Raw genomic sequence first — 14,615 nt, 5'->3', positions numbered from 1 at the left:
CTATCCATCAGTGACATATATCTGTTCTTCTAACAGAACCGCACAGCTTTTTTTTTATTAGTTGACCTGTGATTGGTGGTCCTGCCCTCATTAGTTGCCTCTTGAAGTGACAAATTCCTCTAACCTGGGGGTCTTGAACTGGAGGCCCTCCAGCTGTTGTGAAACTACAAGTCCCATCATGCCTCTGCCTGTGGGAGTCATGTTTGTAAGGCTGCATTCACACCTGAGGCGTTTTGTCGCGCGTATTTATGCTTATTTGCGCGTTTGCATACAGCGTCGTCCGACGTTTTTGTACTTCGACGTTTTTTATTTTAGCCAATAGGAAAAATGATCATCATTTCATCACTTGTTGCTATGTTGGTAGATTTTTTTAATCTTCTGCCTGGGTGAAATGTTCTATTGATTAAAGCGACGAAACGCCCGTAGCAAACCCTCGTTGTCGCGCAAGTCGCTTGAATCGAGCGTTTCCATTACTTTCTACGGGAAATGGAAACGCTTAAAAATGACCAAACCGCCCGATACGCGCGACAAAAAAGGGTCCGGAACTTGTTTGAGCTTCAGTCGTTCGGCGTCAGGCGTATAGATGTGAACCATCTCCATAAGGAATAATGTATTATTTCCCCTCTAGCGTATTCGAGCGTCACGCTTCAGGCGACAAAACGCTCAGGTGTGAATGCAGCCTTACTCCCAGCCTTGCAATGCCTCATGGGACTTGTAGTTTTGCAAAAGCTGGAGGGCTGCCAGTTTGAGACCTCTGTTATAAACCCTTTTATTCAGATTTTTTTTTTTTTTTTTGTGGTGACTTTTTGCCTTATTTGTATTATACAATTTTTTTCATACATGACCACTTTTGTTGCCTGAAGGAAGGTTCTTTTATTGTGCAAACAGATTCTATCGTTGCCCAAAACAAAGAATATGTTAAAAAAAAAACACAATATCATAAATCAATGTTCATATATGTCCTCAAATCCCTTTCCCAGGCTTTAGTTTTGGCTTCCTTCCTTTTTTCTTCTTTTTTGCTGACCGTAGCCACCCTTTCTGTCCTCACATGTTTAGTCTGTGACCCAGCAACAGCTAGCTTGTCATTTGCAGCAAAATGGGTGACTTTGGGCTTCTGTTCACTCTGAAAGCCAAGACCTTTTTGGTCTCTCTTGAGAACGGTCTGAACAGGAAATTTTCTGCCTGACCCTTCCGGTCCCAGGCCTGATTCCCGGTCCCAGCCTTCCTTAAGCATCATCTTAAAGCCCACGTTGTGCTCTGGGATAGCATAATATGTAGATGGGATTTTCTTTTTCTTGTTGAAGAGATGTACGGTAGATCGTTCATGTGTGTCTATGCTGTCTTCCTGATAATACGTCTTGCAAACATTGCAGTATTTTCTTTCTAGCGGCTGGGTTCTGCAAAATAAAGATTGGCATGTCAGCACTACAGTTACTGCTTTGCATTTATCAATGCTTACATTTTTATAGCGGTTTAACAAAGTAGAATTAAATGACATTTTATTCAAACTTTTTTGAAGTAAGGCTTTAGAGTATGCACCACCACTGCAGTGTTGCTATAAACTCTCCCCCCTTTAAAGGGGTTGTAACGGTACACTACTTTTGCAGATTTCAGGTGCGACTTCAATAGACATATATGTATGAAGTCACACAGATGTCTATCAAGTAGCACCTGAAGTCGCGATGACCTTGCTCCTTAAAGGGGTTGCAAAGGTACAATTTTTTTTCCCTAAATAGCTTCCTTTACCTCAGTGCAGTCCTCCTTCACTTACCTCATCCTTCTATTTTGCTTTTAAATGTCCTTATTTCTTCTGAGAAATCCTCACTTCCTGTTCTTCTGTCTGTTACTACACACAGTAATGCAAGGCTTTCTCTCTGGTGTGGAGTGTCGTGCTCGCCCCCTTCCTAGGACTACAGGAGAGTCAGAACGTCCACTAACACACAGCTCCTTTCTCTATCTGCAACATAGAGAGCGTCCTGACTTCCCCGTTATTCACAGTGGCGCTGTCTTTGATCGTCTGTTCCATGATATAAGGAAAGGCGATCAATGACGTCACACGTCCAGCCCTGCCCCCCTACAGTTCGTAACACATATGAGGTCACACTTAACCCCTTCAGCACCCCCTAGTGGTTAACTCCCAAACTGAAATTGTCATTTTCAAAGTAAACAATGCATTTTTATAGCATTTTTTGCTGTGAAAATGACAATGGTCCCAAAAATGTGTCAAAATTGTCCGATGTGTCCGCCATAATGTCGCAGTCACAAAAGAAATCGTTGATCGCCGCCATTAGTAGTAAAAAAAAAAAATGCAATAAAACTATCCCCTATTTTGTAAACGCTATAAATTTTGCGCAAACCAATCGATTAACGCTTATTGCGATTTTTTTTTACCAAAAATAGGAAGAAGAATATGTATCGGCCTAAACTGAGGAAAAAAAAACTTTTTTTATATATTTTTTGGGGATATTTATTATAGCAAAAAGTAAAAAATATTGCATTGTTTTCAAAATTGGCGCTCTATTTTTGTTTATAGCGCAAAAAATAAGAACTGCAGAGGTGATCAAATACCACCAAAAGAAAGCTCTATTTGTGGGAAAAAAAGGACGCCAATTTTGTTTGGGAGCCACGTCGCACGACCGCGCAATTGTCAGTTAACTACTTGCCGACCTGCCGCCGTCATTCTACGGTGGCAGGTTGGCTCTCCTGTGCGAGAGCCCGTAGCTCTACGTCGGCTCTCTCGCAGGCCACTAGGGGCACGCGTGCGTGCCCCCCCCGACTCCCGTGCACGTGCACGGCGGGCGCGATCGCCGCCGGGCACACGAGATCACAGCTCCCGGTCCTGTCAGGGGGGGAAATGCTGATCCTCTCGTCATACAATGTATGAACAGAAGATCAGTGATTTCCCCTAGTGAGGCCACTCCCCCCACAGTAAGAACACACCCAGGGAACATACTTAACCCCTTCCCTGCCCCCTAGTGTTAACCCCTTCAGTGCCAGTGGCATTTTTATAGTAATCCAATGCATTTTTATAGCACTGATCGCTATAAAAATGCCAATGGTCTCAAAAATGTGTCAAAAGTGTCCTAAGTGTCCGCCATAATGTCGCGAAAAAAATCGCTGATCGCTGCCATTACTAGTAAAAAAAAAATATTAATAAAAATGCCATAAAAATACCCCCTATTTTGTAAACGCTATAACTTTTGCGCAAACCAATCAATAAAGGCTTATTGCGTTTTTTTTTTTACGAAAAATATGTAGAAGAATACTTATCGGCCTAAACTGAGGGAAAAAAACGTTTTTTTATATATTTTTGGGGATATTTATTACAGCAAAATGTAAAAAATATTCATTTTTTTTCAAAATTGTCGCTCTATTTTTGTTTATAGCGCAAAAACTAAAAACTGCAGAGGTGATCAAATACCACCAAAAGAAAGCTCTATTTGTGGGGGAAAAAGGACGCTAATTTTGTTTGGGAACCACGTCGCACGACCGCGCAATTGTCAGTTAAAGCGACGCAGTGCCGAATCGCAAAAAGTACTCTGGTCTTTGACCAGCAAAATGGCCCGGGGGTTAAGTGGTTAAAACAATGCAGTGCCAAATCGCAAAAAGGGGCCTGGTCCGGGTCTTAAGTGGCTAAAGTCTAGTTTTTTTTTTCTTAAAAAATATCAAAGATGTTATACTAACCTGTTCTGTGCAGTTACTTTGCATAGAGCAGCCCAGATCCTCCTCTTCTCGTGTCCCTCTCCAACGCTCCTGGACCCTTCCTCCTGTCGAGTGCACCTACAGCAAGCAGCTTGCTATGTGGGCACCGTAGCTGAGCTGCAGCTCCATGTGTCCATTTAGACACAGAGCTGAGGTTCGGCCCTGCCTCTCTCTCTCCTGATGGGCTAACTGACTTTGATTGACAGCAGCAGGAGCCAATGGCACCGCTGCTGTGTCTCAGCCAATCAGGAGGGAGAGTCCCGGATGATTGGGGGACTCGTGCACATCACTGGAGAAAGATCGGTCTCAGGTAAGTATTAGGGGGGCTGCTACACACACAAGGTTTTTTACCTTAATGCATAAAATTCTTCTTCTTCTTTACAACCACGTAAAACTTGCAAACTTACAACCACATAAAGTGCCAGAAAAAGCCTGGTCGGCAAGTGGATAATATAATCTCCTCACCTTGGTTGCGATTCCTCCGGCTGACCCTTCAAAGAATCCTGCAGAAGCTTGACAACCTCCTGGTGCCCTCCTTCCTCTGCTAATGTTAGAGCATCTTTGCCTCGAGTTTCACAAACGCCAACCCAGGCTGCTCGTCTTTTCAACAAGTAACTCACAGCGTCTTTTTTACCTGCAAATGCCGCACACATCAGCGGTGTCCAATAGTATCTATCTCGGAAATTGATGTCACAATGTTCTTTTTCCACCAGCTGTCTCAAACCTTTCATGTCTCCGTTTTGTGAACATCTGAGCAGCTGGTGGCCCACTCTCTGGTTTGGTGTTTCCCGGACCGATGTATTTGGTCCGCTCTCTGAAGACTCTGCACGTGGCTCTTCTTGTGATGGAGATCTGGGAACTCTGCGCTTCCGAGATGGTTTTCCTGAAGCCGACGACTCTCTGTCAGTACCTACAAGACTCTCATAGAAGCTTCTTGCCTCTTCCCCTGTAGTGGCAACCTCATACGATTTGAAGGGTTTCTTGGTATTATGCTCTCCATTTTCCCACCAATCTGATTTTTCACAGGCCTTGGTGAACGAAATTAGCCTTGGAAAATTCATCCTCTAAGATAGGAAAAAGAGTTGAAGAAAAAAAGTCAAGTTTTCGCACAATAGCTAAAAAAAAAAAAAGCAATTTTGGACTTTTGATGGGTGTCCTAGGTGTTGGTGCTGGACTAGGTTTCATTCACATGAACAATACTATAAGCGAAGAACTGAGTGCTGAAACTAAATTTTTGGCTCAGAATATGGGGTCATTTGCTTTCCATCTTTGTCTCCCCTCAACTGTTCACAAACTTTTTACAACCACAAAGGCTTTCTGTGAATGAACCAAGGAAGATTGTGGCATTCATCTGCCCCTCCTCTCCCCTTGTCCAAGCACAGAATGCCTTGTGTTCTGTGAAAAGAATGCAAGATGTTTTGTGAATAGGTGAGGGGAGAGGAAAGTGGAGAGTGAATGACCAGCTGAAGACATAAAGACATGGGTGAGCGAGTTTGGGGTGGAGGAACTTGACTGGCCTGCACAAGGTCCTGACCTCAACCTGATAGAACATCTTTAGGATAAATTAGAGAAGAGACTGCAAGCCAGGCCTTCTCATCCAACATCAGTGCCTAACCTCACAAATGCGCTTCTGGAAAAATGGTCAAACATTCCCGTAGACATACTCCTAAGCCTTGTGGACAGCCTTCCCAGAAGAGTTGAAGGTGTTATACTGCAAAGGGTGGGCAACTCAATATTGAACCCTACGGACTAAGGCCTAGATTCAGGTACGGCCGATCTACTTCGCGCGGGCGTAGCGTACCGTATTTACGATACGCCGCCGCAACTTAGAGAGGCAAGTGCTGTATTCACAAAGCACTTGCCTCCTAAGTTACGGTGTGGTAGCGTAAATGGGTCGGCGTAAGCGCGCGTAATTCAAAGTAGGCTGTAGGGGGCATGTTGTATTTAAATGAGGCTTGACCCCATGTAGATGCATGGCCGAACGAACGGCGCATGCGCGCGCATGCTCAGTATCACGTCGTATTTACGCCCAAAGATACGTCGGCTCAATGAATGTGACGTGAACTTAATTTACACACGGCCGTATTTACGACTAACGCAAACGACGTAAAAAGATACGCTTGTTCCAACATCCATACTTTGCATGGGATGCGCCACCTAGAGACCAGCTTTATCTTTACGCCGGCGTATCTCTAACGTAAACGGCGTAACTAATTGCGACGGGCGCACGTACGTTCGTGAATCGGCGTATCGCACTGCAGGGCACAGTGGCAGAAGTTCTCATACATTGGCACTTTGAAGCTGCAAATCTATGGCTTGTAGGCCCAGACGAAATGTCATAAACAGCTCATGTTTATCTGAGTGGATCTCTTCCTCATTGTAAACTTGTTCCCTGGTAAAAAAAAAAGTCCAATACAATTTTGGTATGTAATCAAGTAATATAAAAAAAAAATGGCATATTTTTAATTCTCTTGTAGTAAAAGCAAAATGTCCGCCAAGAAAAAGGCCCCCACAGAGGCTGACCCGTCTCCTGCCTAAGCTCAGGTGTTTAACCACTTCAGTACCGGCCCATAGTCATCTGACGTCCACAGAAGGGATCTCCCATCCTGGGTGGACGTCATATGACGTCCTGGGCTTTGTGAGGGGATATCTGAATGATGCCTGCAGCTAGAGGCATCATTCAGATATTATTTGCCGGCGGCGATTCTGCGCACCATAAGAATGATCATATTGGCGGTTCTGCCGCTTGATCGTTCTAATAGGCGGCGGGAGGGGACATCCCCCCTCCCACCGCCATCCGGTGCTTCTCTGGGCTCTCCCGTGCCATCGGGGGCCCGGAGAAAGAATTGTCCAGAGCCGGATGGGAAGCATAGAGATGACTGGTGACCAGATGGTCACCAGTCATCTCTATGACCTTCGGAGGCCCGGGCGCGATGTGATGACGTTACCCTCAAGTACCCGGAAGTAAACAAAGCCACGATTGCAGCTAGTAAGCATGAGATCAATGAATTTTTTTTTACGATCTCTCCTCCAGGCTGGAAAGCATGAGATGTGGAGTCTTATTGACTAGGGTTGTCCCGATACCACTTTTTTAGGACCGAGTACAAGTACCGATACTTTTTTTCAAGTAGTCGCTGATACCGAATACCATACTTTTTTTAAATGTGTCCCCAAATGCAGCCATGTCCCCCCCATATGCAGCCATGTCCCCCCAGCCATGTCCCTCACATATGCAGCCATGTCCCTCTAGCCATGTCCCTCTAGCCATGTCCCTCACATATGCCGCCATGTCCCTCACATATGCAGCCATGTCCCTCACATATGCAGCCATGTCCCTCACAAATGCAGCCATGTCCCTCTAGCCATGTCCCTCACATATGCAGCCATGTCCCTCTAGCCATGTCCCTCACATATGCAGCCATGTCCCTCACATATGCAGCCATGTCCCTCACATATGGAGCAATGTCCCTCTAGCCATGTCCCTCACATATGCAGCAATGTCCCTCTAGCCATGTCCCTCACATATGCAGCCATGTCCCTCTAGCCATGTCCCTCACATATGCAGCCATGTCCCTCTAGCCATGTCCCTCTAGCCATGTCCCTCGATGCGGCGGCAGCGGCGGGGGGGAAAGGGGGGGGGAAGTATTCTATTTAGGTATCGGGGGTATTTGCGCGAGTACGAGTACTCCCGCAAATACTCGGTATCGGTCCCGATACCGATACTGGTATCGGTATCTGGACAACCCTATTATTGACCCCACCTTTTTCCATAAAGAGGACCTGTCACACACTATTCCTATTACAAGGGATGTTTACATTCCTTGTAATAGGAATAAAAGTGATAAAAAAAAATTTTTTTTAAAGAAAGTGTAAAAAGTAACAAAAAAAAAAAAAAATAATTAAAAACGCCCCCTGCACCCAGTAGCTCGCGCTCAGAAGCGAACGCACACGCAAGTCCCGCCCACGCATGTAAACGCCGTTCAAACCACACTTATCAGGTATCGCCGCGTGCGTTCGAGCGTGTGCAACAATTCTAGCTCTAGACCCCCTCTGTAACTCTAAACTGGTAACCTGTAAAAAATTTCAAAGAGTCCTCTAAGGAGATTATTAAGTAACAAAGTTTGGCGCCATTCCATGAGTGTGTGCATATTTATTCCCTAGGGTGTCTGCTAAAAAAAATATATATAACGTTTGAGGGTTCTGAGTAATTTTTTTGCAAAAGAATGAGGATTTGCACATGTAGGAGAGAAGTGTCAGAATAGGCCTGGTATTGAGGTGGGTATAAAAGCCCTGTATTAAAGTGGTTAATAAGCAATTCCCTTTCCTGATTGGCTGAGACACAGCAGCGGCACTATTGGCTCCTGCTGCTTTCAAAGTCAGCTAGTCAATCAGGGGAGAGAGGGGGCGGGGGGTTCCATGTTTGAATGGACACAAGGAGCTGTGACTCAGCTCGGGTGCCCCCAAAGCAAGCTTTTTGCTGGGGGGGGGGGGGGCACTGAACAGGAGGGAGGGGCAAGGATCACAAAAGAGGGACCCGAGAAGAGGAGGATCTGGGCTGCTTTGTGCAAATCCACTGAAACAGAGCAGGTAAGTATGACATGTTTATTATTTTTATAGGAAAAAAAAAAATCGAGACTTCACAATCACTTTAAAGCGGTTGTAAACCCGCATGAATTTTTTTTTTGGTTTTTCCTCCTGTAAGGGAAAAGTCATAATGAGCCAATATGCACCGCATATTAGCTCATTATGAAATACTTACCTCGGAACGAGGTGCGTAGCACTTACCTGGTTCACGCCGAGCGAGATTTCATCTTGCCTCGGCGTGTCTTCCGGGTATCGCCGCTCCAGCGCTGTGATGGGCTGGAGCGGCGATGACGTCACCTCGGGAAGGTCCGGCGGCTGACGGTCCTTTCGCCGTAGATCCCCCCTGCGCATGCGCAGCGGCGCATTGCGAGGGGAATATCTCCTAAACCGTGCAGATTTAGGAGATATTCTCCTTACCTACAGGTAAGCCTTGTTATAGGCTTACCTGTAGGTAAAAGTGGGTTTACAACCACTTTAAGGCTACATGGACATGGGTGCATTTGCCCGTGCAGAGTAAACAGGCTACGTATTTTTGGTGCCCAGGATGTCCTGGTGCTGCATACATCTACCCATAGAAATGAATGGGTGAAGGCGGCTGTATGCACCTACATAAAGGCCCAAACACAGGTGGTGTGCATTCGGGACATTACAGATGTGTGCATGCACAACCTTACGCCAACAGCTGCCTTCACCCATTAATGTCTATGGGCAGCAGTCTGCAGCTCCGTGGCACCAGAAACATGCAGCGTTATTTATTAACTCCATGCAAGTTTATGGATCATGAACGCCTGCCTGAAAACATGATCCTTTTAAAGGAGAAGCCGTCATGAGAAAATTGTGTCGGCTGCCATTGCTCCTTCTGAAAATGCTAGTTGCCTGGCTGTCTCCAGCTTTAGGACTTTTAGAGTTCCTAGCTCCTCTAGGTTTACCTCTTCAGCAGCAAAGCATCCCTGGAAATCACATAAAAAACAGATATATAGCAAACCGCCATAAAAACTTTTAATAAACACTCTGTCTATAAAAATAGCCCATGTGTTGCTTGAATCAGCCTACAGAGCCTCCCTGTGGGTTAGCACAATGTCTTGCTGTCGCAGCTACCGATAAACCGCACACCCCGCGTCCACAAATACGCCACTTCCTGTTCTAGTTACCAGTGCTCACCCTTCGCAGAAATGTACCTCTCACCTTCTTATAGGAAGCCAGCTAATCAGGGACGGAGGGGGGGAAGGAGGACATGCCATTGGAGTCATGTGACTGTCATGTGACCAGCCTACAGCCAAGCTGAATGGCTGGCCTGTCCCTTTCCTGGCAGGAAGCTCAGCTGGCTGGGTTGGTTAACCCTTTCTGTGCTGGAGCCCTCATAGTCTTGGATGTTCTTTATTTTGTGCCAATCACACGCTCTGTAACTTTATGTTTTTGTAATTCATGCTCGTAGATCACACACATTTCCTTTTTTTCTCAGGATAGATGGGCTTTGTTTTGATTTTGGATGTACGTATGAACATTTTTGCCTTCATAGTTCCCCCCCCCCCCCCATAAAATAGGTTTTAATTCGAAAGAAAAAAGGAATAAAAATAAACATCCGTAGGTTCAGACCCTTACATATTGGGAATGCATGTAAAATAGCGCACTTTCCTGACACGCTGGACTTTAGCTGGACTTTAGCAGACAGCGCCATTAAAGCGGAGGTCCACACAAAAGTGGAACTTCCGCTGTCCGGTTTCCTCCCCCCTTCCGGTGTCACATTGGGCACCTTTCAGGGGGGAGGGGGCTGCAGATACCTGTATAATACAGGTATTTGCACCCACTTCCAGGCAAAGATAGCCGCAGAATCTACGCCCCCTCCCCGCCCCCCCTGTCTTCTGGGAGACACACAGGTCCCAGAAAACAGCAGGCACCATTAGGATTGTGCAGCGCAACACGCGCACATGCGCAGTAGGGAACAAGGAAGTGAAGCCGCACTTGAAAATTCCAGGACGGGTCATAAACAGCAAGAGGTGTGCCCTTGGCGGGAAGGGGTGGGTCATATTTAAATTAGGGGGTGCACGAGTTTAGTCAGGCCTAGGGCAGCACAAAACCTAAATACACTACTGGCTGTATGCATGATTTGTGGTCTGTTGTGGTGCATTGGGAAATCCACTCAAATAAATGAGGTGCCAGCACAAATTAAGACTCGCTTACACTTGCTGTTGGGGGGTTGAGACACGTTTTTACCATTCCCCAACCAGCAGCCACCGCAAAAATGAAACCCCCAGTCGTGTTCGGCGGGTGGGATATTCAAGTGATTACAGTTGCGCTGTAACCACCTGCAGTCCACGTGGCTGCGGTTCAGTGGCACAGGTATTTAGGGGTTAAAGCGGAGCTCCACCCTAAAGTGGAACTCCCGCTGATCGGAACCCCCCCCCCCTTTCGGTGTCACATTTGACACCTTTAAGAGGGAGGAGGGGGGTGCAGATACCTGTCTAAAGACAGGTATTTGCACCCACTTCCGGCCACACAGTTTCGGGTAAACTGCGAGCATGACGTCACCTCCCGTCCCCCCCGTTGTGTTCTGGGAACACTCGGCTCCCAGTACACAGCGGGAGCTAATCGGTAGGCGTAGCGAGACTCGCGCATGCGCCGTAGGAAAACCGGGAAGTGAAGCCGGAGCGCTTCACTTCCTGGTTCCCTCACCGAGGAACAGGTGGTAAAAAGGCAACATAATTATTATACAGGATTTATTTAGCACAACGCAAAAACAGTACAATTCAAAGCAAGAGGGTTAGAGGAGCCCTGCTCCTGCGAGCTTACAATCTAAGAGGGAGGGGCTAGTGAAAAAAAAGGTAGGGACTGCGAGGGATGAACTGATGAGTAGAAGATTTGGTTGTTAGCTGGAGGCAGCATGGGCCTCCCACTTTTAGGCGCTTCCTGAAAACGTATCTCTTGTGGGAAACCCCTAAAAGTGGACAGAGTAGAAGATAACCGGACAGATTGGGGTAATGAGTTCCAGAGGATAGGAGAGGCTCTGGAGACAAGCCTAAGAGGAGGAGACAAGGGATCTTGAGAGCAGAAGGGAGGAGCGGAGAGGACGGTTTGGGTGATATTTGGAGATAAGATTGGTGATGTAGCTCGGAGCAGAGTTGTAGATGGCTTTGTAAGTTATTGTTTTGAAATGTATTTGTTGGGCAATGGGAAGCCAGTGGAGGGATTGTCAGAGAGGAGTGGCGGACACTGAACGGTTGGTAAGGTGGGTGAGTCTGGAGTGGCATTCATGACAGACTGAAGAGGGGATAGCTTGCAGAGAGGTACCGTATTTATAGGCGTATACCGCGCACTTTTTTGCCCTGAAAATCAGGGCAAAACCGTGGGTGTGCGATATACGCCGATACCCGCGCCGAGTTTGAATACTGCGCCGGCATATACCGAGCGCAGTCCACTCGTGTATAGTCGGGCAGTCTCGGCTCCTCCCGCGCTCACGTCCTGGACGTACAGGACGTGAGCGCGACAGTAGCCAAGCCTGCCCGGACCCGACGAAGAGGACACCCGAAGCCGCAGACGGACGCCGGACCCGACGAGGCCGCCGATGGACGCTGCGCAAGACACCAAAACTGTAAGTACAAAATCCTTTTTTCCACAGGAATTTCTGGCCAACTTTAGGGGTGCGCGCTATACGCGTGAGCGTGCTATACCCCAATAAATATGGTAGGTCAATGAGGAGGGAGTTACAATAGTCAAGGCGAGAGATAACAAGGGAGTGAATAAGTTGCTTAGTGGTCTTGACGGTTAGAAAGGGGCGTATTTTGGAGATGATTCGGAGGTGAAGTTCGGACGATTTGGACAGTGATTGGATTTGGGGCTGAAAGGACAAGTCAGAGTCTAGGATTACATCTGATACCCTGGCATGAGGGGGGGGGGGGGGTACTGATGGTTGGATTATTGATCTTGATGGAGAAATGGGGGGGGGGGGGCATGGGCTGGAGGAAGAATTATGAGCTTGGTTTTAGAAAGATTGAGTTTGAGGAAGTGGTGTGACCTCCATGTTGATATATCAGTTAGTAATGCGAGAGGAGACTGAAGGAGTGAGGAGTAGAGAGATAGATTTGTGTGTCGGCAGAATAGAGGTGGTACTGGAAGCCATGGGAGATTATTAACAGACTTAGGGCCAGATTCTTGTACATCCGCGTAAAATTGTGCGGGCGTAATGTATCTGATTTACGTTACGCCTCCGCAACTTACACGGGCAAGTGCAGTATTCTCAAAGCACTTGCTCCGTAAGTTGCGGCGGCGTAGCATAAATCGGCCGGCGTAAGCCCGCCTAATTCAAATTTGGATCAGGGGAGCGTGTTTTATGTAAAACTACTGTGACCCGACGTGATTGACGTTTTTGCGGAACGGCGCATGCGCCGTCCGTGGAATTTCCCAGTGTGCATTGCTCCAAAGTACGCCACAAGGACGTCATTGGTTTCGACGTGAACGTAAATGACGTCCAGCCCCATTCACAGACGACTTACGCAAACGACGTAACTTTTTCAAATTTTGACACGGGAACGACGGCTATACTTAACATTGGTACGCCGCACTTATGCCTCATATAGCAGGGGCAACTATACGCCGGGAAAAGCCTAACGTAAACGTCGTAACTTTACTGCGTCGGCCGCGTGTACGTTCGGGAATTCGCATACTTGACGCGGAATTTGGCGGAAGCGCCACCTAGCGGTCAGAAAAAATATGCAGTTACGATCCGACGGCGTAAGAGACTTACGCCTGTCGGATCTAATGGATATCTATGCGTAACTGATTCTATGAATCAGGCGCATAGATACGACGGGTCGGATTAGGACTTACGACGGCGCAGCGCCATGTACGCCGTCGTAAGTCCTTTTTGAATCTGGGCCCCTAGGTTAGGAGGTGTAAATGGAGAAGGGAAGGGGTCCGAGGACAGAACCTTGCGGTAAACCTACAGAAAGGGGAAGTGGAGAGGAGGAAACAGAGTTCTAGGTCACACCGGAGGAGAGCCAGGAGAGAGCAGAGTCTTGAAGGCCAAGAGAGTGGAGTTTTTTGAGGAGGAGGGGATAGTCAGTAGTAGCTATGAGCTCCGGCGTGTTCGCACAGTCAATGTGCAGAGCCCGCCAGGAAGTCGACACTGTGCTGCGCTAATCACAGGCAGGGAGACATTTCCGATCTGTGCAGCCGAGCATCGGCAAATGTCTCCCTGCCTGTGATTAGCACAGCGAGGTGCCCACTCCCTGGCGGGCTCTGCGTGTGGACTGTGCGAACACGCCAGAGCTCATCCTTAGTCTTGAGTTGTTCAGGCTGGTGGGATCCAGTGAGGGCTTTTAAAGTATGGGGGTGATCAGGGCATGTTTTAGAGGGGAGGAGAAGGTGCCAGTAGAGAGGGAGAGATTGAAGATGTAAGTGAGGGAGCATAAGATAGAAGAGGGTGACCGTAGTAGATGTGGGGGAACAGGATCCAAGGGTCAGGTGACAATGTGGGCTTCTGAGAAAACTTTAGAGACTTCTTATGCCTCCTTATTGTCTGTCAAACTCCCTCTGAAGTGCGCTTCACCATTGTTCGCCCTTCAGAGGGCTAATGCTAGTGTAAACAAGCCCTTAAGGTGCTAACCAACGCACAGGCATAGAACTCTCTACAGTGGGCCAGGCTGGTGGGAATGAGCCCCACATCTAGCCCAATGAGTCCGGTTAGGCAGGAAATTTTAGGACAGCGAGGTTTTTATAGAATATTACACAGAGATCTGAAAAAATAGTAAATTTCCAGCACGGCACCCAGGTGTAAAGAGACCAGGTTGGGTTATAAAAGGTTTTATATTCATATCTTCATCTCCAGCACCCCCAATGTCTCATCTCCCCCTCCAGCATTGGACACTTCTGAGAAGTCTGGATGTCTGTGCCCCCCCCTGCAAGTTGTGGTTGCTTCCTCTGACCCCCATGTCACTGCTGAGCCCTCCAGTGATAGAGAGGTCAGAGGTTGGAACCATTCATAACTTGGGGGGGGGGGGGGCAGGCACTCCCAGAAGTGTCCAATGCTGAGGAATACATGGAGGGTGCAGAGATTACATAGATTTGCCGCCATGTTCTACTGTTGTTTACTGCTGATTACGTACACACGTACAGTATATATTACAATGTGTGGTTTTTCTACATAGGCGAGAGTGGTAAGCTAAGGTCACAGCAGTGGTGACTGGTGAGTGTTTTAGTAAAAAGCAAATCACAGCACACGAGCCGCCATTGTTCAAAACAGTTACCTGTTCCGGGATCTGCAGAGGATCTCTCCATATACACTAGAGATGAGTGAGAACTACCTTTCCCAGCATTCCAAGCGGGTGACTCCT

General features: G+C 47.3%; 1 protein-coding gene across 2 annotated transcripts; it reads right to left on the bottom strand.

The window, feature by feature from the left end:
- Nucleotides 1–841: 841 nt before the first annotated feature.
- Nucleotides 842–14,614, bottom strand: GPANK1 (G-patch domain and ankyrin repeats 1). 2 transcript variants are annotated; one of them, XM_040323516.1, is made up of 3 exons: nt 9,472–9,558; nt 4,168–4,764; nt 842–1,397 (listed from the first exon to the last, which is right to left on the bottom strand). In XM_040323516.1, exons 1-3 carry the CDS (start codon nt 9,534–9,536, stop codon nt 938–940), a joined length of 1,122 nt encoding a protein of 373 aa, XP_040179450.1. In that variant the 5' UTR covers nt 9,537–9,558; the 3' UTR covers nt 842–937. The 2 variants fall into 2 exon arrangements, with proteins under 2 accessions (XP_040179450.1, XP_040179451.1); XM_040323517.1 differs by lacking the exon at nt 9,472–9,558 and adding an exon at nt 14,529–14,614 and having other exon boundaries at nt 843–1,397.
- Nucleotide 14,615: the final 1 nt, after the last annotated feature.

The sequence above is a fragment of the Rana temporaria genome, chromosome 9 (assembly GCF_905171775.1).
Source record: "Rana temporaria chromosome 9, aRanTem1.1, whole genome shotgun sequence".
Classification (NCBI taxonomy): Eukaryota; Metazoa; Chordata; class Amphibia; order Anura; family Ranidae; genus Rana; species Rana temporaria.
Note: the sequence above shows the minus strand (reverse complement) of the source record. Positions and strands in the feature narration are given on the sequence as shown.

Excerpts from the sequence above, each read along its gene's own strand:
- GPANK1 (XM_040323516.1), bottom strand. The coding sequence starts at position 9,536 with ATGACTCCAATGGCATGTCCTCCTTCCCCCCCTCCGTCCCTGATTAGC. Across the intron at positions 4,765-9,471 it reads AGCTGGCTTCCTATAAGAAG|GATGAATTTTCCAAGGCTAA; the intron begins GTGAGAGGTACA and ends CCTATCTTAGAG. Across the intron at positions 1,398-4,167 it reads CCGGAGGAATCGCAACCAAG|AACCCAGCCGCTAGAAAGAA; the intron begins GTGAGGAGATTA and ends TTTATTTTGCAG.